Source organism: Mobula birostris, chromosome 10 (assembly GCF_030028105.1).
Source record: "Mobula birostris isolate sMobBir1 chromosome 10, sMobBir1.hap1, whole genome shotgun sequence".
NCBI lineage: Eukaryota > Metazoa > Chordata > Chondrichthyes > Myliobatiformes > Myliobatidae > Mobula > Mobula birostris.
Genome location: NC_092379.1, coordinates 129,001,766 through 129,024,763, shown reverse-complemented (window position 1 = coordinate 129,024,763; position 22,998 = coordinate 129,001,766). Strand labels below are relative to the sequence as shown.

General features: G+C 40.3%; 1 protein-coding gene across 5 annotated transcripts in view; it reads right to left on the bottom strand.

The window, feature by feature from the left end:
- ar (androgen receptor) overlaps positions 1-22,998 on the bottom strand; it is a 208,721-nt gene that overhangs the window by 139,776 nt on the left and 45,947 nt on the right. For all 5 annotated transcript variants that reach the window (XM_072270943.1, XM_072270946.1, XM_072270944.1 and 2 more), the window contains exons 2-3: positions 12,255-12,406; positions 4,342-4,458 (exon numbers count right to left, since the gene is read on the bottom strand). In XM_072270943.1, coding sequence (XP_072127044.1) covers positions 4,342-4,458; positions 12,255-12,406 — 269 coding nt within the window. The remainder of the gene's footprint in view (positions 1-4,341; positions 4,459-12,254; positions 12,407-22,998) is intronic.

Here is a 22,998-nt window from a genome sequence, read left to right as displayed (position 1 = left end):
AACACACCTGGGTGTTGGCTCATTATTCTTTTCCTTCTTCTTCTCCCTTCTTCAGACAAATTTTCTGAACTGTGTATCAGTACAAATGACTTGGCCATGACCTCAGCCTTATCCCTACTGGAGACTGCAGTTTCCTCCTCAGATATCATTACTGGATATTCCCATTCCCTTCTATCTCCTCCCATCCTCTTAATCATTCCCCATATCTCTGCCACAGGTGTTGTTCTTCCTACCTTGTCGCAAAAACTCCTCCAACTTGCCCTTTTAGCTTGACGTATAGTTCTTCTCACCACTGCCTGTGCTTTCTTATATTGAACCAAATGCTGCATATTATGGGTTCTTTTAACTAGCCTGAATGCTCTATTTCTGTTTTTTACAGCCTGACAACATTCCTCTGTCCACCATGGTACCAGTTTTCTATTCATCCTATTTTTACCCCTAGGTATAGATCCTTCTGCTGCCATGATAATTGCTGAAGTCACCTGACTGTTTAATTCATCTACATTTCCAGAAATATCAATCTTTGTCAACCCTTCTTCACTCAACTTCTGGAACTTACCCCAATCAGCTTTTTCAAACACCCACTTTGGGGTTCCGCCACCAGGTCTTACTTCAACTCTTTCACCCACTGAACACAAAACTGGGTAGTGATCACTGCCTACTGTTGAAGCAGTCCAAGCTCCCCAGTTACTAATGCCAGCCAAGGTATTAGACACTAACGTAATATCTAACACTGACTCAGTTCCTGTTGTTATATCTATCCTTGTGCCGCTACCATCATTCATACACACCAAATTCCTTTCTTCCATCAAATCTTCAATTACCTTTCCATTTGGATCTGTAATCTGATTCCCCCCATATTGTGCTATGAGCATTGAAATCTGCACACCACACTACTTTATGTCTGTTTTGTCCTTGTATCTTTAATAGGCTGTCCAAATCCAACCTTTTACATGGATTGTAGTAGTTAATTATAACCACTCCCTCCCCTCTTTCCCACACTTCCAGCACTATGTATTCCTGATCATCTCCTTTTTTCAGTACCCTATATGGTATACCCTGCTTGATTAACATAGCACAACCCCCTCCTCCCCCTAGATTTCTATCTTTCCTTAGCATTGTATACCCATATACCACAAAGTCTAAAGTTGGTTTTAACCAAGTTTCCTGAATACACACCACATCCGGTTTTACAATCATTTCTTTAATAAAGTGCTTGAATTCCTGGCTATTGGCCAGTAAGCTCCTTGCATTCCATTGTAAAAGAATCACCATAATTAGTATTAACCAACACATGACGCTTCCTGGCTTGACTGATTACTGAGGTTCTCCCTCACTTCCTCCCATGTCAGTCCTACTAACCCTAAATGGTTTACTGCTGCCTTTACCACCAGCTGAATTTTGTCACTTTTTGACTTTACCTCAGCCGTACTATTAATCACTCCTGCAATGAATGTTACTAGAGCCTTTTTGTCTACATAAATCCTGTCATTTGTTCTTTGTTGCATCTCTTGTATCCCTATTGCTCCCTGTTCATTAGGAGCATTATTCTGTTCCCTTGACATTCTTACAGCTTCTGCATAAGTGATCTTTCTTTTCACTCTTATTTCTTGAATTTTAGTCTCCCGTCTGACAACCTCACACCCACTATATGCAACATTATGAGCTCCTCCACAATTGCAGCATTTTGGTTGAACTCCTGTTCCGCACTTTCCATATTCATGATCACCCCCACATCTACTCTGCCTTTTACAGTTTTTAACCACGTGTCCAAACCCTTGACAATTATAGCACCTCAGTGACTTTGGCACATACACCCTTACTGGGTAACTCATGAAACCCAGGAACACCTTCCTTGGCACTCTTTCTTCTTCAAATTCAATCAATACTGATGCACTTTCCTTTTTCACTCCCTCCTTTGTTGTTTTCAGTCTTTGAACATTCATTACTTTCCATCCTTTGATATTCCTCTTTATCTCCTCCATATTTATACTCATTGGTATCTCTGTGATCACTCCTTTACAACCACTGTTTTGTGCTCCCACCCTCCCAGTGTATTCCACCTTGCATTTTCCTATCTCTTTTAGCTTGAGTGCTTTCTCAAGTTGTTCCTCATTCGCACATCTTACCAATAAGTTGCCATCATTAAGGACTTTTGCAAATACTACTTCCCCTACCTTATTTGTCAGAGTTGTTGTTAGCACAAACGGGTTAATTTTCTTCATATGTCCCTGAGCCTTCTCATTAAACCTAATTATGACAACACCTCCTCTCTAAGCTTGTTCATCTTCCTCACTTTCAGAGCTTTCTCCACTATCATTTCTTATTCTTTTATTCCCTTTGTCTTGGTTTTTATTCATCCGACCCCTCACTACCTCCTCATTCCCTTTATTTCTCCCTTCACAATAATCCACCTCTCCCCAGCTGCCGACCTCTGGTCCCAAGTCTCTATCCCGCTCCTTCTCCACTTTCTTTCCCTCAACCCCGCCTCTTATCTTGTCCGCCATTACCGGACCCACACAACCCCCTCCCAGCAATTTCCGTTCCTTCCCCACTCTCTTTCCCTCAACAGGTTCCAAACCACATTCACGCATCAAGCAAAACACAGCCAGCTTCCAGTCGAGCCAATTCAGCCGGCCTCCCTAGCTGGCTTGTTTATTCCTTCTGTTTCTAATCTTTTAACTGATCTACAAATGAAGTAATTAATTATCACCAACAACATTTGTTCCAACTTTATTTAATAGTATCTTATGGAGTTTATCAAGAGCTCTCTGAAAGTCCAAATACCATTAATTTCTCTTTATTTTTATTAATTCTAATTCCCTTGAGCTCCTCATTCACTCCAGTGTAGAAATAGTTTTGGAGATCAAGTCCAAAGATCCCTAAAGGGATAAGAAGGGATAAGTTAGGACAGGGAGCAAAGATAGCGCCAGAGGTTTCAGTAGATCTGGGCGACTTCTTCCAGTTTGTCCATGAAACAGCTAAACTTCTTCTCTTTTAATATCTTTTTTATCCTTTTCAAGGTGACTGAGATTCTGCCTGAGTCTGATCTACAGCTGCACTGAAACTGTGGTTGTTCATGGTAGTAGGTTCTCGCTCTTAGAAATCACTGAGCAACCTGCTTTTCGGGATCTCCAGTGTGTGACCCGGAAAATGTACGTCTTTTGCGTGCGGACCTGTGTTAGCAACTGTAGCTTCCTGGGAGAATGTGACATCGAGACAGCAATGTATGGTGCTGTCGAAAGAAGGCCCTCAAGTCAGAGGAATTCTAATAAGCAACGCGGCTGACTGTAACGAGGGCGACGGGGAGTGGGGGATGACAAAATGTTGGCATGGACAGCAGTTTTTGATGGACTCTAGATCAGGGGACTTTGCAATTGCTTGAATGATGGGTGGTAAGGAGTTGATGTTTAAGCTGAAGCAAGGGGGGTTGAGGGTTGATGCTTTTGCTGCTGCTTGTGCATGGGAAGGGTGGAGGCTCTGAGGTTTTAACGTTTTCTATCATTCATTCTTGAGGCTTTTACCTGTTTTGTGAATGTTTGCAAAGAGTAAGGATTTCAGGTTGAATACTGATATTAAATTGAGCTAATGAACCTTTAAATATCTACACAGTTGACAAGATAGCATATACAACACTTCCCTTCATTAGCCAGGGTATAGAATATAAAGCAATGGTTAAATGCCAGGTGGAGCACTGTGCAGCTCTAGTCACCACACAATAATGTGTTTGAACTGTAGAGGATGTAGGGAGGTGTATCAGGTGTTGACTATGATTACCACAGTTATGTGGGAAGAATGGATAGGCTAGGTTTGTTTTCCTTGGAGAGAGTATACTTGACTGAGAGCACAAAATTAATAGAGGCACAGATAATGTAGATAGTAAGAAACTTTTCCCCACAGCAAAAGGTGCGTAAAACCAGAGGCCATAGGTTTCAGGTAAGGGATAGGTGGTTCAGTGAGGAACTGAAAGGAGTTTTTCACCCTGATAGTAACTGGAATCTAGAAAGCACGACCCACCTGAGGATTTTTTAAGTAGTATCTAGATGAGCACTTGTATCACCAAGACATAAAAGGACAGGTGTCCAATGTTCAAATATGGGATTAGTACGATTATGCACTCAGTTGTTGGCATGAACATGGTGGGCCAAATGCCTTGTTGACATTGTGAATCCCTGTCTCAAATTTGTTACAACAGAGAAGCCTTTAACTTAGTAACATCAAATAAAAGTGATGGCCAGATCTACTGTATGTCCAAAATTAAGAGAATTCAGAGAACATTACTTCACTTTAATCTGAATTTTTTAACCCAAGTTTATTATTCAAAATCATGGAACTTCTCACCTCCAAGCGTCATCCCAGCTGCAAAACACTTTCTCAGACGACATGATGGGCAGTTTTTTCTCCGTACTTTATCAATGGTACAATCATTCCTGCTGGCACACAGAAACTTGTGTTTTCCTAGGAGAGAAATAACCACACAGATGTTTGAATGAAGTCTGGGAACCAGTGATGAAAATAAACTTAGATACAAATGAGCAGGAAAATTGGTTGCAGTGGAGAGGAGGGAATTAAAATGCACTGAAGACTGAACATGCTATAAATTCTTTGCATACGTGAAGAGAGAAGTTAATGATTCAGATTCAAGTTCTAATGCATGGTTATCAATCTGAAAAATTCGCTTTGTCCTTCTCAATGGTTGGCATGGCTTGATGAGCCAAAATTTTTTAACACATCACATATTGCTTCTGGAAAAGAAATCATTTATCTGTTATGTCTTAGTCTGCTCCTCAAGAAAAAAGAAAACAACTGAAGTTCAAACCACTTTTGCTGTGATATTTTGAAAAAAAATGCTGACAAAGAATTACTACGTATACTGAAAATTATGGATACTTATAATTCAAGCAGAAAAAGTGTAATTGAAATTGCAGCCAGCTGCATTTCTAAACTAATTCTTATCGAATTAGGTAGCGAACCATGGTGAATTCTGCAAATCATTAACCTGCAGATGTACAGTACTCTGAATGAATTCAGAGTATTTAAATTCCAGACAAAAATAAATATTTCTGTCATGAACCAGTACAGAATATTTATTTGTAACATTAATTAGAAGCATGCTTCTGTTTTACCAATATTTTATAAATGTTCTAGTAGAGAGGCATTATGCTTTATGAACCATTACACTGTACAAGCATGTGATCATTGGGAAGATCTGTACAGATGCTTAGAAATCGTACTTATTCTGTGAAATGCAATACAAAACCTCAAGGAGTTCAGACCAAGGAATAATGAGGGTACAGAGAGGGAATCCCTTTGAAAGCTTGAAACTTTAAATAGCTTTCTATTATTTAGAAGCAATCATATCAAATGTATCCTGAAATATATGATTCCTGTTGTGAACAGATAAAAGGTTTAAGTCCAAGAGTTCAGGCAGTTCACTACTACACTCAGGTACAGCTGGAGGTGCTGGCTATTGCTCAGGAATGAAGCAGAATAGGAACTGTCAGAGAAATGTATCCAAGGAACCATCTGAAATGGAAACTGAAGAAACAAATGAGGTTCAGGGGCAACTAGACAGCAAAGATAAATTCTAAAATATTGGTTCTTTGTATTTCTGCTTTGTACTTTGAAGAATTTCAGAAGGCAACTGAAATTGACTCTGTTGCAAAAAAACTGTGGGTCAATTGTTTAAGAAAAATAACCAGATAGCTTAAGGCTTATAACTGCTAAGCCCCTCCCCCTAGGCCAACTAAAAGCTAATTAACTCAATTATCCAATTAAAGATGGTATCCTCCACCATCAGCACACCTGTGCAGGTTGCTGCTGCCTCTATATGAGACAGCTCCATGGAGCAGCTCTGTTTCAGGCCCAGTCACTATTACTGCTAGGTATGAGTGTTTTACCAAGTGTGCCATGTGCCGTCCGTAGTCAGTGACGGGCCTTTGTCACAGACTTGAATTGATTTTCAAACTTCTAAGTTTTACAGGACACCCTGAAAGTCAAGACCAGCAGGAAGCAGCCAATATAGTCACCACAGCAACACCTCCAGGCTCAAAGAACAAGCACAGAGGACTCAGGTAGAAGGGTAATCAATATGTAAACACAATAGTGAAACATGCTGAAAGTACATCATTGTGAAAATATTCAAGTAATTCAACTTAAGAATTCATGTTTGCCATATTGCTGTTAACTGATAAATCTTCAGGGCTGTAAAAATTCAAATGGTAATTCCAACTTCACAATACTTTTCTCTTATAAAGTACACAATTTAGTGTTCTCTTTCAGCCCCATGTTCTTGACTTCTCCCAGTAACCTTTGTCACCCCTACTAATCAAGAACTTACTATTCTCAGTGTTAAATATACCCAATGACTTGGTCTTCACAGCCATCTGTGTCAAAGAACTCCACAGATTCCCATCCTTTTGGTTAAAGAAAGCCAGCGAGCACTGTGAGGGTCATGTTTTTTGACTTTTCCAGTGTGCTCAACACCATCCGCCCTGCTCTGCTGGGGGAGAAGCTGACAGCGATGCAGGTGGATGCTTCCCTAGTATCATGGATTTTTGATTACCTGACTGGCAGACCACAGTACGTGTGCTTGCAACACTGTGTGTCCGACAGAGTGATCAGCAGCACTGGGGCTCCACAGGGGACTGTCCTGTCTCCCTTTCTCTTCACCATTTACACCTCAGACTTCAACTACTGCACAGAGTCTTGTCATCTTCAGAAGTTTTGGGATGACTCTGCCATAGTTGGATGCATTAGGAAGGGAGATGAGGCTGAGTACAGGGCTACGGTAGGAATCTTTGTCACATGGTGTGTGCAGAATTATCTGCAGCTTAATGTGAAAAAGACTAAGGAGCTAAGGTACCGGTGACCCCTATTTCCATCCAGGGGGTCAGTGTGGACATGGTGGAGGATTACAAATACCTGGGGGTACGAATTGACAATAAACTGGATGGGTCAAAGAACACTGAGGCTGTCTACAAGAAGGGTCAGAGCCGTCTCTATTTCCTGAGGAGACTGAGGTCCTTTAACATCTGCCGGACGATGCTGAGGATGTTCTATGAGTCTGTGATGGCCAGTGCTATCATGTTTGCTGTTGTGTGCTGGGGCAGCAGGCTGAGGGTGGCAGACACTAACAGAATCAACAAACTCATTCGTAAGGCCAGTGATGTTGTGAGGATGGAACTGGACTCTCTCACGGTGGTGTCTGAAAAGAGGATGCTGTCTAAGTTGCATGCCATCTTGGTCAATGTCTCCCATCCACTACATAATGTACTGGGTGGGTATAGGAGTACATTCAGCCAGAGACTCATTCCTCCAAGATGCAACACAGAGCGTCATAGGAAGTCATTCCTGCCTGTGGCCATCAAACTTTACAACTCCTCCCTTGGAGAGTCAGACATCCTGAGCCAATAGGCTGGTCCTGGACTTATTTCATAATTTACATATGATTATTTAACTATATGGTTCTATTACTATTTATTATTTATGGAGCAACTGTAACAAAAACCAATTTCCCCCAGGATTAATAAAGTATGACTATGACTCATCTCAGCTCTACAAGGACATCATTATATTCTGTGGCTGTGCCCTGATCTTAAGACGTCCCAGTACTAGAACATCCTCTCCACTTCTACTGTATCTAGGGCTTTCAATATTCAAAACAACACACACAAAATGCTGGAGGAACTCAGCAGGTCAGGCAGCATCTATGGAAATGAATAAACAGTCCACGTTTCGGGCCGAGACCCCTCTTTCAATAATCAGCAAGTTTCAAGATACTCCATCATCCTTCTAAATCTCCAGTGGGTACAGACCAAGAGAACCATCAAATGCTCCTTATATGTTAACCTTTTCATCCTCAGGATCATTCACGCAAGCCTCCCTCGGACCCTCTTCAATGTCAGCACATCCTTCCTTAGATATGGATCCCAAAACTGCTCACAATGCTCCAAATGTGGTCTGACCACTACCTTATAAAAACTCAGTATTACATCCTTGCTTTTATATTCTAGTCCTCTTGATATGAATGTTAACATTGCATTTGCCTTTCTTATTACCAACTCAACCTTGAGGGGATCCTGCACGAGGACTTTGAATTTCCTTTCCACCTCTGATTTCTGAATTCTTTCCCCATTTAGAAAATAGTACACACCTTTACTACTTCTACTGAAAGGCATAACCATACAACTATATTCCAACTGCTACTCCTTTGCCCATTTTCCTGGTCTGTTGAAGTCCTTTTGCAGACTCCTTGCTTTTTCAACACTATCTGCCCCTCCAGCATATCATCTGCAAATTTAGCCACAAAGTCATCAATTCTATCATCCAAATTATTAGCACATAACATGAAAAGTAGCAGATCCAACAAAGACCCCTTCAGCCAATCAGAAAAGACCACCTATATTCCCACACTTTGCCTCCTGCCAGTCAGCCAATCTTCTAGCCATGCTCGTCCCTTTGCTGTAATACCATGGGCTCTTATCTTGTTTAGCAGCCTCATATGTGGCACTTTATCAAAAGCCTTCTGAAAATAGAAACAAACAATATCCACTGACTTTCCTTTTGTTTATTCAACTTGGTAACTTCTCAAACTATTCCAACAGATTTGTCTGAAAGATCTCTAGTTAACAAAATCATGCTGACTATGGCTTATTATCATTTGCTTCCAAATACCCCAAAACCTCATCCTTAATAATGGACTTTACTGTATGCTTTGAGTATTAACAAATTCTACTGTATGTTGTACAGTGAGTCACAGTCTAAAGCTGAAGTTGCAACATATTGTGATGTTCTGGGTGGGGCCGTGGTTGACAGCCTGCCCCTGCATTGCTAATGACCAATACTGTTTATTGTTCTTGTGTTAAAATGATTATGTGGGGTTATGGTGGGAAGTTCCAGTTCATTTATTGTTACATTTTAGCTTGGGTGAAACAGTTATTTGCTTGTGTATTTGTGGGTCACCCTAACTGTATCTGGGGTGTGTGATGGTCACCTCCCCCGTCAGTGTGTGACTGGTTAGGTTCACTCTCCAGGTCATGGTGCCCAGTCTGTTTTGTGTTTCTCACAATAAAATGGTTGTTGAGTTAAAGAGCTTCCTTGTCTGTCATTATGGATCAAATGCTCACCACAATATTATAGTTGCCCAACAATTAACCTTTCAAAGTTCAAGAGTAAATTTATTATCAAAGTACTTATATATCACCAAATATAACCCTGAGATTCGTTTTCTTGAAGTATATTCAATAAATCCAATGACCATAACAGAATCAAAGAAAGACTGCACCAACTTGGGTGTTCAACCAGTGTACAAAGGATAACAAACTGTGCAAATACCAAGGAATAAAAATAATTAATAATAAATAAATAAATAAATAGAGAACATTAGACATGGTGTCCTTGAATGGGAGTCCATAGGTTGTGCACTTCCATCTTATATTTGTATTGTTGATCTACTGTACAATAGATTGGGCATTTTAACATTTATTTCACTTTTAAAAGTAAAATATATTCTTGTGCTATTTTTAAAGAATGGCTTTAACCTTAGAGCTACACTGTCTTTTGAAAATGTCATACTGAGAAATTTGAGTTTATCTGATAAATTACCTTTATTTACTTTGTTCTTTAATTAAAGAGTTTTTTTACAGGATTAAATGCGGCTGTTAAAAATCCCACAGCAGTATTTGATGATCAGTGTTTAAAATATTAAGTAGAACATTATTTCAGTTGATCTTTTCAGAGAGATATTGGAAGGAATGGCTAACACATTTGACTAGATATTGTATATAAAGATTATTAAGTATTTTACATTCTCAAATCCAGTAAATCATTATTTTCTGTGCCTGTCCACAATCAATAACTCTTTGAATCCTTCTCTGTTCAAAATGTTTCAGTTTTCAGTTGTATTTGTAATTCTGTTACAAATGCCAGCTTTTAAAGGCTGCAATTACAAGCTCTTACTAAAATGGAAAATGCTGACACTAGAAAAAGTCAGCAGAAAACAGGCTCGAGTGCTCTTTCATAAAGTACACTTTAAATGACAATTCTTTGCAGAAAGCAAAACAGCATATTGAAATAATTAACATGAAATGTTGAAGTTAATACTCAAACTGCTGTTAACTATTTTAATAACACTGCACAGTCTGAGATGTTCATGGTGAAATAGCATGCTCTGGTCACAAAGCAAATAGAATACACTGTCTTCAGTACTAGAATCCATGGCATGAAATAAATACTCAAGTCCTGAAATAACACACCCTGAACCCACAGCAATAAGCAAAACTAAAATTAGGATGGCCACAGATTTCTTTTTTCCCTCTGAAGAACATTAATGAAGCAACTCTTGCAACTATCTGGTAGATTTAAGGTTGAGTAGCGAAAATATTTTTTATTTTAATTCCAGATTCATTTAATTACTTGAAAACTTTCCTTAACTGTCAAACTGGAGTGTGTATTAATGACTCTTGATCAATGGCCCAGAACTCCAACTACTAATCCAGTAATTTAACTGCTTTGCCCATATTGATTGACAGTATATTTATCACTATTGCCATTCCTGTTATTTCCCCAATTTTCCTGTTCTTTTCAAAGATCCTTAAGCTTGGAAGACTTTACATCTAATGATATTCAGGCTGTCAAAAGGGCTGCATAAAGGCTGTAATATTAGACTTTTCTTCCCAAAAGTTAGGAATCAATCGTAGGAAATCATTTATTTCCTACGATTGTCAGTACTAGTGTCCAATCACTAATCCAGGTAACAGGCTTCCGTCTATTTGTCCTGCTGGTCTAATTCGTATAATACTGATTTGCTGAGTACTATTTTTCTTATTGTAGAAAACACTAAGCAGAAACTGCATTAAGACCTTCATTACAGATTTGGGGGATGTGTTGGAGATAAGAGAAAGAAAAAGAAAATAAGCAAATTCTCTCATGGATCATAGCTGCAATTTAGAGGAACAATAATATTATGGAACACTGTTTTGCCCCAAATTTCAGAATCAGAAACAAGAATTTGCTTTCTGGATGGAAAATTCTCATTATCTAGATGCATGAACATCAGGGTCAAAAATTTCCCTCAGTTCTAAAATTTTAGCCTAACTCTTGTTTACATATATTAATAGAAAGTCTTTTTCCGTCTTCTTATTCTCAATAAACATCAATGAAGTATATGATTTACCTTTACCATCAGGCTAAAAATTGTCATTCAAATCCCCATTTCCAGATATTTCCTTCATAGCAAAATTGACAACTAAGAGGACACTGGTCTCCATCACTTATGCACAATGTACTCATTAAAAGACTGCAAAGTAAACCAGACACATCTTATGGTTTTCAGGCTCTGAGGCTACAAACTGCAATTACTATTCAGTTAACCCTAGCTGAGCACACTCCATGTACCTGGTTCTCACAAATAGCAACACATGTAGACATGGTGGTAAAGAAGACATATGGCATGGTTTTGGCCTGGTCCAATGAAGGCAAGAGTTGGAATATCACAATACTTTAGTCAGCGTCCTTACTGCTCATTTATTATTTCTTTTTGTATTTGTGCAGTTTGTTCTCTTTTGCGCAATGGATGAACATCCAAACTGGTGCAGTCTTCCATTGATTCCATTACGGTTATTATTCGATTATGGATTTATTGAGTATGCCCACAAGAAAATGACTCTTAGGATTGTATACCGTGATATACGTACTTTGATAATTTTTCTTAAATGAGCCGAGTTGAAGGGTCTGTTTTCATGCTGTATAACTTATTGAGAGAGATCAGGCACTTGGTTCTGTTTGTGGGAGGAATTTCTCTGCAGATTCCAAATCCAATCTTTGTTGCAATTAATTTATTTTTCAATGCAATCATGATTTCCATTTGACAATGATTGATCAATGTATAGTGTGTACATTAAAGACAAGTACAAGCTCCTTTGATAAGTCTAACTAGGAATGTACAAAGGCACAATCTTTGGAATCAGTGCTGATATCAACCCCTGCCTATTCTATGCTACTTATATGTGATGAAATCCACAAGTCCAATTTAAAGTTTTGAAATTATAACTTCATAATCTGCATCTGAATTACAAATTATGGAAAAAGCTCAGTTATATAAACTTTTAACATAAATACCTTATATACTAAATGGGTAATTCAAAATTGGGACCAAAAATAAGATAATTTCACATCAGCAGACCTTTTAATACAAACCAGGATGGTCTAAGTTGGTCAATCAAAAAGTGAGATAGATAACTTGGTGTTTGTACCTTCTGCTGCCCTCTTGAAGAACACTTTACAGCTACCACAGGTGAGTGCTCCATAATGACATCCAGATGCCTCGTCACCACAAATGAGACATGTTTTCTGAGGTTGGAAAAAGTAGTCCATCTGAGGACCAAGGTTCCTCGGATTATCCAATCTTACATGAAAAAAAACAAAATACATGTCATTACATTTATGTTAGACAGTGTCAGAACCAGTTTGTTCAGAAACATTACCATAACAATGAATAATTGTAATTTTCAATTTTCTTAAACTGAATGGATGACTGTATACTGTAAACACTTGAATAAATGTATCAAACTAGAATCCTCAAATTATATTGTTTTATTCTACTACCATAATTGATAAAACTTAATAAAACATCAGTGAGAAACTAATGAAAGCTGCAACTTAGAATGTTCAAGTCATTTTCTTGTTCTTCAGTATACATCAAGTTAAAGATATCTTGGAGTTAGAGGGAAACAGAAGTACTGGTATGTGACAGCTTTTACCCCACTGTTCTAAGATGTTATAAATGGTTATCTAGTATGATAAGATGGACTCTTGACCTCACAACACACATCAAAGTTGCTGGTGAACGCAGCAGGCCAGGCAGCATCTGTAGGAAGAGGTGCAGTCGACGTTATCAGGCCGAGACCCTTCGTCAGGACTAAGTCTCGGCCTGTAACGTCGACTGCACCTCTTCCTACAGATGCTGCCTGGCCTGCTGCGTTCACCAGCAACTTTGATGTGTGTTGCTTGAATTTCCAGCATCTGCAGAATTCCTGTTGTTCCTTGACCTCACAATGTAATTATGATCTTGTATCTTATTGTTTACCTACACTGCACTTTCTCTGTAGCTGTGGCACCTTATTCTGCATTGTTATTGCTTTACCTTGTTTGACCTCAATGCACTGTGTAGTCATTTGATTTGTATGGACAGTATGCAAGACAAGCTTTTTAGTGCGCCTCCATACATGTGACAATAATAAACCAATTTCAATTCTAATTTTACTTAGGTAAGAAAAATCAATCATATAGCTATTAATCTGGGATAGTATTTTCTGATCATCTCGTGGGAAACCCCAAAGGTTTAGAAAAACTTACATTTGGATACACAACATACAACGTAGTTTGATTTAAGTGCCAACTGCATAATAAAATTTACTAAGTTGTCTCAATATCCTCATTAAACCCTTTCTCTAAGGCTTGAGCTTCGACTGAATATCTTTCATTCAAAACAGCCAAAGGATTTTAATTATGTGAAAAAACTTCAATATTCAAAAAGGGATCAGGTTCCTCATATTTCATTTGTAGCCCAGATACCAGCAAGTTATTGTTTACATTACCATTATCAAACCCAGTTGTATGAACTCACAGCAAAGGCATCATCAAATGACTCGGATTATAATATGACTTTCACTTAACAAAGTCAGCGATGTGAAAAAAAATGTTAGAATGATTTTAAATTCAGAAACTGGATGATTAAGGTAATGGAGACTGAGCTTTTCAGTTTTGTTAAAGCAGCTGGGCTTAGCTTGCACAAGTCAAGAAACAGACTGAAAAATCTTTTTTTAAAAAAAAGACTAACACAAAATTAATTTGCTTCTCGCACCTTTCACTCTAAGATCTGGCTAGATCACTCACTTCAGGTAGCTCAAGTACAGCACCAGGAACAATTAGTTCCAATCATCCTTGATAGCTGCACCCTTGCATGGATGCTCAGACATGCTGAATAAAGGTGACAGATGACATATACCAGTTGTCCCCAACCAACGGGCCGCGGACCAGTACCGGGCTGCAGAGCATGTGCTACCGGGCCATAAGGAAACGATATCAGTCAGCTGCACCTTTCCTCATTCCCTGTCACGCACTGTTGAACTTGAACATAGGGTTGCCAACTGTCCCGCATTTGCCGGGACATCCCGTATATTGGGCTAAATTGGTTTGTCCCATACCAGACCGCCCTTGTCCCGTATTTCCCCCGCTAAGGTAGAGCGGTCCTATGAAACCTTTCGTGCTGAAATGGCGTGAAGCGAAGAAGCAATTACCATTAATTTATATGGGAAAAAAATTTTGAGCGTTCCCAGACCCAAAAAATAACCTACCAAATCATACCAAATAACACATAAAGCCAAAAATAAATAACACTAACATATAGTAAAAGCAGGAATGATATGATAAATACACAGCCTACATAAAATAGAAATAATGTATGTACAGTATAGTCAGGAAGATGAAGCCAAAACTGATTTGTGGGGGGGGGAAAATCGGCACGTACGTGCATGCACACATCACACATGCGCACACAGGTGCCCGCGCAAGGCTTTATGGTCATGGCAGTCTTTCCTGGGGTAGAGTGTCCCGGGATGTGACTGCTAATTTTGTCCCTTATTTGAGAGTGAGAACGTTGGCAACCCTAACTGTAAAAGACACGTTGAGGTAAGTTTAACCCTAGTTGAACACCCCCCCGCCCGGTTGGCCGGTCCGCAAGAATATTGTCAATATTAAACCGGTCCACGGTGCAAAAAAGGTTGGGGACCCCTGACATATACTGTAAGGAAGCCTCCTCAACCACTCTTATTCTGCTGCTTAATGCTACAATCCCTGCTGCAGTTGTTAATGTCACACTTTCATCTTTTATTCTACTCAGATGAAGGTAACAAGAGCAATAACTTTTATAAACTGAATGGTATTAAGCTGACCAGAGCACTAGAAAATAGCAACACTGGAAATCACAAGTAATATCAATTACACCTTCTCAGCAGCTGCCGTATGCTAGTAATCCAAGAGGCTGTAGGTGCTTGCATGCTTGAATTCCACACCTTCTGAATCTCCAATCCATCTAAGTTTTAGAAAATTCCCTATTTGGGAAAAAAAAAATTTGCTTCCAACTTCATCATTAGACTCCAAACTGCATGTATTTCCTGACTGTCCAGCTGCTTACAGTCAGAGCCTCTTGCAGCTTTGAATCATTCCTTGGGAAAATTGGCAGCAGATAAGAAATCAAGATGGAAGTGTAGTTCGCTTAATATTTTTAATTCTTTGGTGGTAGCTCAAAATCCTCCACCAACATCTCTACACAATTCATTCTGTATATTCCTCAACATTTTAAAATCATTCCTAATTTATAAATATGATCACTTTAGGTGCTTGGAGAAGTCTGTAATTCTTTTGTCAGAGGCTTTTATAATTTTAAAACCCTACTATAACATTCTCTCTGTTTGCCTTATTCTGCAGAAAAGATTATAGCAACTTCACTTGTCTTATTAGCTTAAACATTAGGATCAATCATGTAGTCCGCTCTATACAGGCATCCAATAACTAAGTATTATTTTTGAAAAAGCAAAATCAAAAGTGTACATTGTATTCCAGAAATAGTCTCAATGGAGCTAAATACAGTTTTAATAATCTCAATGGTTCTTGATACACCTTTTAAAATTGCAAGATCTTTCCTGTTGCAGTTTCTCGCATGTGCATTCCCACAATGTGCAATATCTATCAACTTCCCTTTGCTATATCTCATAAGCTCATAGGTCTCTGCATTAGATTTTATTTACCACCATTTGCCCACCAAATGAGCTTGTTAAGATTATAAGGTTACGCACAATGTTACTTGTAATTTGCTACCATTCACAATTGAAATTACTTAAAACGTGAATGCTTTGGACTATTCCTTCTCCCAAATACTAAATGCAGGACTTCACATTGGTCTTGCAAGTTGAATAACAACCAACCACAATTATTTTATTCCTTCCCATGTAAGTTAGCATGAGGAAGAGTGTCAAGTGCCTCTTAAAATTCATTCTATCTATATAATCTAAATGAGCATAATCACGCAATAGCAAAGCACTCCAAATACCTTAACAGAGCAACAGATCCAGTCTATTATTCATTATTGTGAAATATATCCCACTCAAATTTTTCAGAATGGGATACACAATCTATGCAACATGACCTTTCACTCTACACTGATCTCTGATATACATTCTCAGACATGTTATGTTCTTTGCAAATAATTTTTAAATCATATACTATTAATTGCACACATAATCTACTTACATACAAGATAATTAGGTTTGCTCATTTATAATCAGCCACATTTCAGAAATAGATTCTACACTTGTAATTGAGTTCATTTTTTTCTATCCACCTAAAGACAGAAAGTATATGTGTGAGGCTGGTTTTCTGTGCTCGGTGTCAGATATGGGAGGTCCTGGAGACTCTCGGCCTCCCGGACGACCACATCTGCACCAGGTGTGTCGAGCTGCAGCTCCTTAGAGACCATGTTAGGGAACTGGAGCTACAGCTCGATGACCTTCATCTGGTCAGGGAGAGTGAGGAGGTGATAAAGAGGAGCTATAGGCAGGTAGTCACCCCAGGACCACAGGAGACAGAAAAGTGGGTAACAGTCAGGAGAAGGAAGGGCAAAAAGCAGGTACTAGAGAGTACCCCAGTGGCTGTCCCTCTTAACAATAAGTATTCCTGCTTGAGTACTGTTGGTGGGGGGGGTGGGGGCCTTCCTGGGGGAAGCAACAGTGATCGCGCCTCTGGCACAGAGTCTGGCCCTGTGGCTCAGAGGGTAGGGAAAGGAAGAGGATGGCAGCAGTGATAGGGGACTCTATAGTTTGGGGGTCAGATAGGCGATTCTGTGGACGCACGAAAGAAACGCAGATGGTAGTTTGCCTCCCAGGTGCCAGGGTCCAGGATGTTTCTGATCGCGTCCATGATATCTTAAGTGGGATGGAGAACAGCTAGAGGTCATGGTACATATTGGTACCAACGACATAGGTAGGAAAAGGGAGGAGGTCCTGAAAACAGATGACAGGGAGTTAGGAAAGAAGTTGAGAAGCAGGATCTCAAAAGGTAATAATGTCGGGATTACTGCCTGTGCCACGTAACAGTGAGTATAGGAATAGAATGAGGTGGAGGATAAATGTGTGGCTGAGGGATTGGAGCAGGGGGCAGGGCTTCAGATTTCTGGATCATTGGGAGCTCTTCTGGGGCAGGTGTAACCTGCATAAAAAGGACGGGTTGCACCTGAATCTGAGGGGGACCAATATCCTGGCGGGAAGGTTTGCTAAGGCTATTGGGGAGAGTTTAAACTAGAATTACTGGGGGGTGGGAACCGAACTGAAGTGACGGAGGAAAGGGAGGTTGGCTCACAAATAGAGAAAGCTTGGAGCCAGTGCGAAAGGAAGGATAGGCAGGTGATGAGAAGGGACGTGCTCAGTCCAATGGTTTGAGATGTGTCTCTTTTAATGCGGGGAGTATCATGAATAAAGCAGATAAGCTTAGAGCATGGATCAGCACTTGGAGCTATGATGTTGTGGCCATTACAGAGACTTGGATTATGCAAGGGCAGGAATGGCTACTTCAAGTGCCAGGCTTTGGATGTTTCAGAAAGGATAGGGAGGGAGGCAAAAGAGGTAGGGGCGTGGCACAGTTGATCAGAGATAGTGTCATGGCTGCAGAAAAGGAGGAACCATATAACCATATAACAATTACAGCATGGAAACAGGCCATCTCAGCCCTTCTAGTCCGTGCCGAACTCTTACTCTCACCTAGTCTCACCGACCTGCACTTAGCCCATAACCCTCCATTCCTTTCCTGTACATATAGCTGTCCAATTTAGCTTTAAATGACAACATCGAACCTGCCTTAACTACTTCTGCTGGAGGCTCATTCCACACAGCTACCACTCTCTGAGTAAAGAAGTTCCCCGTCATGTTACCCCTAAGCTTTTGCCCTTTAACTCTCAACTCATGTCCTCTTGTTTGAATCTCCCCCATTCTCAATGGAAAAAGCCTATCCACGTCAACTCTATCTATCCCCCTCGTAATTTTAAATACCTCTATCAAGTCCCCCCTCAACCTTCTACGTTCCAAAGAGTAAAGACCCAACTTGTTCAACCTTTCTCTGTAACTCAGGTGATGAAACTCAGGTAATATTCCAGTAAACACGAGGAAATCTGCAGATGCTGGAATTTCAAGCAACACACATAAAAGTTGCTGGTGAACGCAGCAGGCCAGGCAGCATCTATTGGAAGAGGTACAGTCGACGTTTTGGGCCAAGACCCTTTGTCAGGATGAAGGGTCTCAGCCCGAAACGGCCACTGTACCTCTTCCAATAGATGCTGCCTGGCCTGCTGTGTTCACCAACATTCTAGTAAATCTTCTCTATACTCTCCCTATTTTGTTGACATCTTTCCTATAAAGAGGAAATCATGGAGGGGTTGTCTACAGAGTCTCTGTGGGTGGAAGTGAGGAATAGGAAGGGCTCAATAACTCCACTGGGTGTTTTTTATAGACCATCCAATAGTAACAGGAACATCGAAGAGCAGATAGGGAGACAGATTCTGGAAAGAGGTAATAACAACAGGGTTGTTGTGGGAGATTTTAATTTCCCAATTATTGATTGGCACTTCCCGAGTGAGGGGTTTAGATGGAGTAGAGCTTGTTAAGTGTGTTCAGGAAGGTTTCTTGACACAATATGTAGATAAGCTTACAAGAGGAAAGGCTGTACTTGATCTGGTATTGGGAAATGAACCTGGTCTCTCAGTGGGAGAGCATTTTGGAGATAGTGATCACAATTCTATCTCCTTTACCATTAGCACTGGAGAGGGATAGGAACAGACAAGTTAGGGAAATGTTTAATTGGAGTAAGGGGAAATACAAGGCTATCAGGGAAGAACTCGGAAGCATGGATTGGAAACAGGTGTTCTCAGGGAAATGTACGGAAGAAATGTGGCAAATGTTCAGGGGATATTTGCGTGGGGTTCTGAGTAGGTACGTTCCAATGAGACATGGAAAGGATGGTAGGGTACAAGATCCGTGGTGTACAAAGGCTGTTGTAAATCTAGTCAAAAAGAAAAGAAGAGCTTACGAAAGGTTCAAAAAACTAGGTAATGACAGGAATCTAAAAGATTATAAGGCAAGCAGGAAGGAGTTTAAGAATGAAATTAGAGAGTCAGAAGGGGCTCTGAGAAGGCATTGGCGGACAGGATTAAGGAAAACCCCAAGGCATTCCACAAGTACGTGAACGGCAAGAGGATAAGATGTGAGAGAATAGAACCAAACAAGTGTGACAGCGGAAAAGTGTGTATGGAACCGGAGGAAATAGCGGAGGTACTTAATGAATACCTTGCTTCAATATTCACTACGGAATAGGATTTTGGCAATTGTAGGGATGACCTGCAGTGGACTGAAAAGCTTGAGCATGTAGGTATTAAGGAAGAGGATGTGCTGGAGCTTTTGGAAAACATCAAGTTGGATAAGTCACCGGGACTGGACAGGATGTACCCCAACCTACTGTGAGAAGCGAGGGAGGAGATTGCTGAGCCTCTGGCAATAATCTTTGCATCATCAATGTGGACGGGAGAGGTTCCAGAGGACTGGAGGGTTGCAGATGTTCCCTTATTCAAGGAAGGGAGTAGGGATAGCCCAGGAAATTATAGGCCAGTGAGTCTTACTTCAGTTGTTGGTAAGCTGATGGAGAAGATCCTGAGAGGCAGGATTTATGAACATTTGGAAAGGCATACTATGATTAGGAAGTCAGCATGGCTTTGTCAAAGGCAGGTCATGCCTTACGAGCCTGATTGAATTTTTTTGAGGATGTGACTAAACACATTGAAGGTCGAGCCATAGATGTAGTGTATATGGATTTTAGCAAGGCATTTGATAAGGTACCCCATGCAAGGCTTATTGAGAAAGTAAGGAGGCATGGGATCCAAGGGGACACAGAAGGCAAAGAGTGGTTGTAGGCAGGTCATATTCTGCATGGAGGCTAGTGACCAGGGGTGTGCCTCAAGGCTCCCTTCTGGGACCCCTACTCTTTGTGATAATGGACTCCAACACTTTCCCAACAACCAAGGTTAGGCTAACTGCCCTATAATCAGGAAGTGGAGGGATGGGTTAGTAAATGTGCAGATGGCACAAAGGTTGGGGGTGTTGTGGGTAGTGTGGAGGGCTGTCAGAGGTTACAACAGGACATTGATAGGATGCAAAACTGGGCTGAGAAGTGGCAGGTAGAGTTCAACACAGGTAAGTGTAAGGTGGTTCATTTTGGTAGATCAAATACGATGGCAGGATACAGTATTAATGGTAAGACTCTTGGCAGTGTGGAGGATCAGAGGGATCTTGGGGTACAAGTCCATAGGACACTCAAAGCTGCTATGCAGTTTGACTCTACGGTTAAGAAGGCATTGGCCTTCATCAATCGTGGGATTGAGTTTAAGAGCCGAGCGGTAACGTTGCAGCTATATAGGATCCTGGTCAGACCCCACTTGGAGTACTGTGCTCAATTCTGGTCGCCTCACTACAGGAAGGAAATGGAAACCATAGAAAGGGTGCAGAGGAGATTTACAAGGATGTTGTCTGGATTGAGGAGCATGCCTTATGAGAATAGGTTGAGTGAACTCAGCCTTTTCTCCTTGGAGTGATGGAGGATGTGAGGTGACCTGATAGAGGTATACAAGATAATGATAGGCATTGATCATGTGGATGATCAGAGGGCTTTTCCCCATGGGTGAAATGGCTAGCACGAGAGGGCATAGTTTTAAGGTGCTTGGAAGTAGTTACAGAGGAGATGTCAGGATAAAGTTTTTTTTATGCAGAGAGTGGTGAGTGCATGGAATGGGCTGCCAGCAGTGGTGGTGGAGGCAGAAACGATAGGGTCTTTTAAGAGACTCCTGGATGGCTACATGGAGCTTAGAAAAATAGAGGGCTATGGGTAAAGCCTAGGTAATTCTAAGGTAGGGACATATTTGGCACAGCTTTGTGGGCCAAAGGGCCTGCATTGTGCTGTATGTTTTCTGTTTCCCATTTGGCATCAATTTTCATATTTATGAAGCTGATTTTTATGTCTAGGCTTAGCCAACTTAAATTTTGTAATCAATGATGAGAGTGAAGTCTGTGTTAATAGGTGAATAATGAAAATCACAAGACAAAAATGAAAATGGGGAAGGAGCAGCAGCAACAGAAAGTGGCAATGTTTTTTCCCCAAATACTAAACTTCACGATCCTGGAATAACTTCTGATTGCAATAATATAATTTTCCCACAAAAAGAAAATCAAGGATTTAGACAGCATTAATGGCAGTGGTGGGTGTAACTTAGATCTATAATATAAAGGTATGCATGACATTAAGAAAATAAATAAAAGGACTATAGCTGTTTTAGTTTACTTTTCTTTGAACGCCTCAGTAAGCTCCCTTAATTGTTCTGGAAAACCCCACGATAGGCATGCATGAAAATGTCAGTAAGTCAATGATGGTTCTGCACAGAATTTCCTTGCAATGCTTTGTATAAAAACTGGTTCCAAAGCCAAATTAAAATAAACCACAAACAAGAGAAAATCTGCAGATGCTGGAAATCAAAGCAACACACAAGCATCTAAGCTCCATCCAGCACAAAAAGCAGGATCTCCTAGTGGCTACCCGCTTTAATTCCGACATGTCAGTCCATGGCCTCCTCTGTCACAAGGAGACAATAAGGCCACACTCAGGTTGGAGGAGCAATACCTTATATTCCATCTGGGTAGACCCCCAACTTGATGGCATGAACATCAATTTCTCAAACTTCCAATAATACCACTCCCCCCCTCCAAGCACCTTTCCCCATTCCCCTCATCTTATCACTTCCCTCCTTCTGGTGCTGCTCCCTCTCTTCTTTCTGCCATGGCTTTCTGTCTTTTTCTATCAGATTCCCCCTTCTCCAGCCCTGTATCTCTTTCACCAAACTTCCCAGCTCTTTACTTCACCTCTCCCCTCACCTCCCGGTTTCACCTATCACCTTGTGGTTCTTCCCCTTCTCCCCCCACTTTCTTACTCTAATCATATATTTTCCAGTCCTGATGAAGGACCTCAGCCCGAAACATCAACTACTGTATACTCCCTTCCGCAGATGCTACCTAAGCTGTTGAGTTCCTCCAGCATTTTGTGTGTTGCTAAAATAAACCAAACAGATAACAAAACCAGCAACTTGTTTCTAAAGTACCATTACTATTGCAAAACTTGCCAAGGCACTTCATATAAACACTTCTAATATTTGGGAACAAGTCACAAGGATGAGGAAGCAGATTTTGTTTTTTAAAAGAATGCCTTCAATGACAGGAGAAATTTGAAAGGCAAAAATAGGTTAAAAAGTAAATTACTGTGACAGCTGAAGGGATAGTCACTAATCATGTAGCATTTAAATTTAGAGACGACCCAGTGACCTTAATTGAATACATTTAGATATCTTTGACGTTTGAAGGTAAACTAGAGATGGAGATATGAAGGGATTTGAAATGAAGAGTAAGAATTTTACACATAAGACATTACTTAACCAGGAACCAAGGTAGTTCAATGAAAAGGATAATGAATAGAAAGGAATCAAACACCTCCAGAATGAAAAGGCTGGCCAGGAGTTCAATGATATAGTTAAATCCTGACATTTTAAAAAAGACACAAGGTTTCCAGATAAGTTTAAGCCAAAATGATTGTGGAGGTAGGTGATGTTGCAGAGATTGGAAAAGACCATTTTGCCACATGTGAACTCCTCATCTGGGAGTAAAATACAGTACCAGTAGTAGTATATTTTGATATCAGATAGTTGGCAAAGAGCAAGGGAACGGATTCTGCGGCAGGGACTGAAAATATTAAAAATAATGCTCCTCAGTGGCCTTTTGGGATGGAGAGTTGGAATTATGAAATGTTGATGACATATCACAAAGTTTTAAATTAATAGATGGAGGAAGCAGAACAGAATAG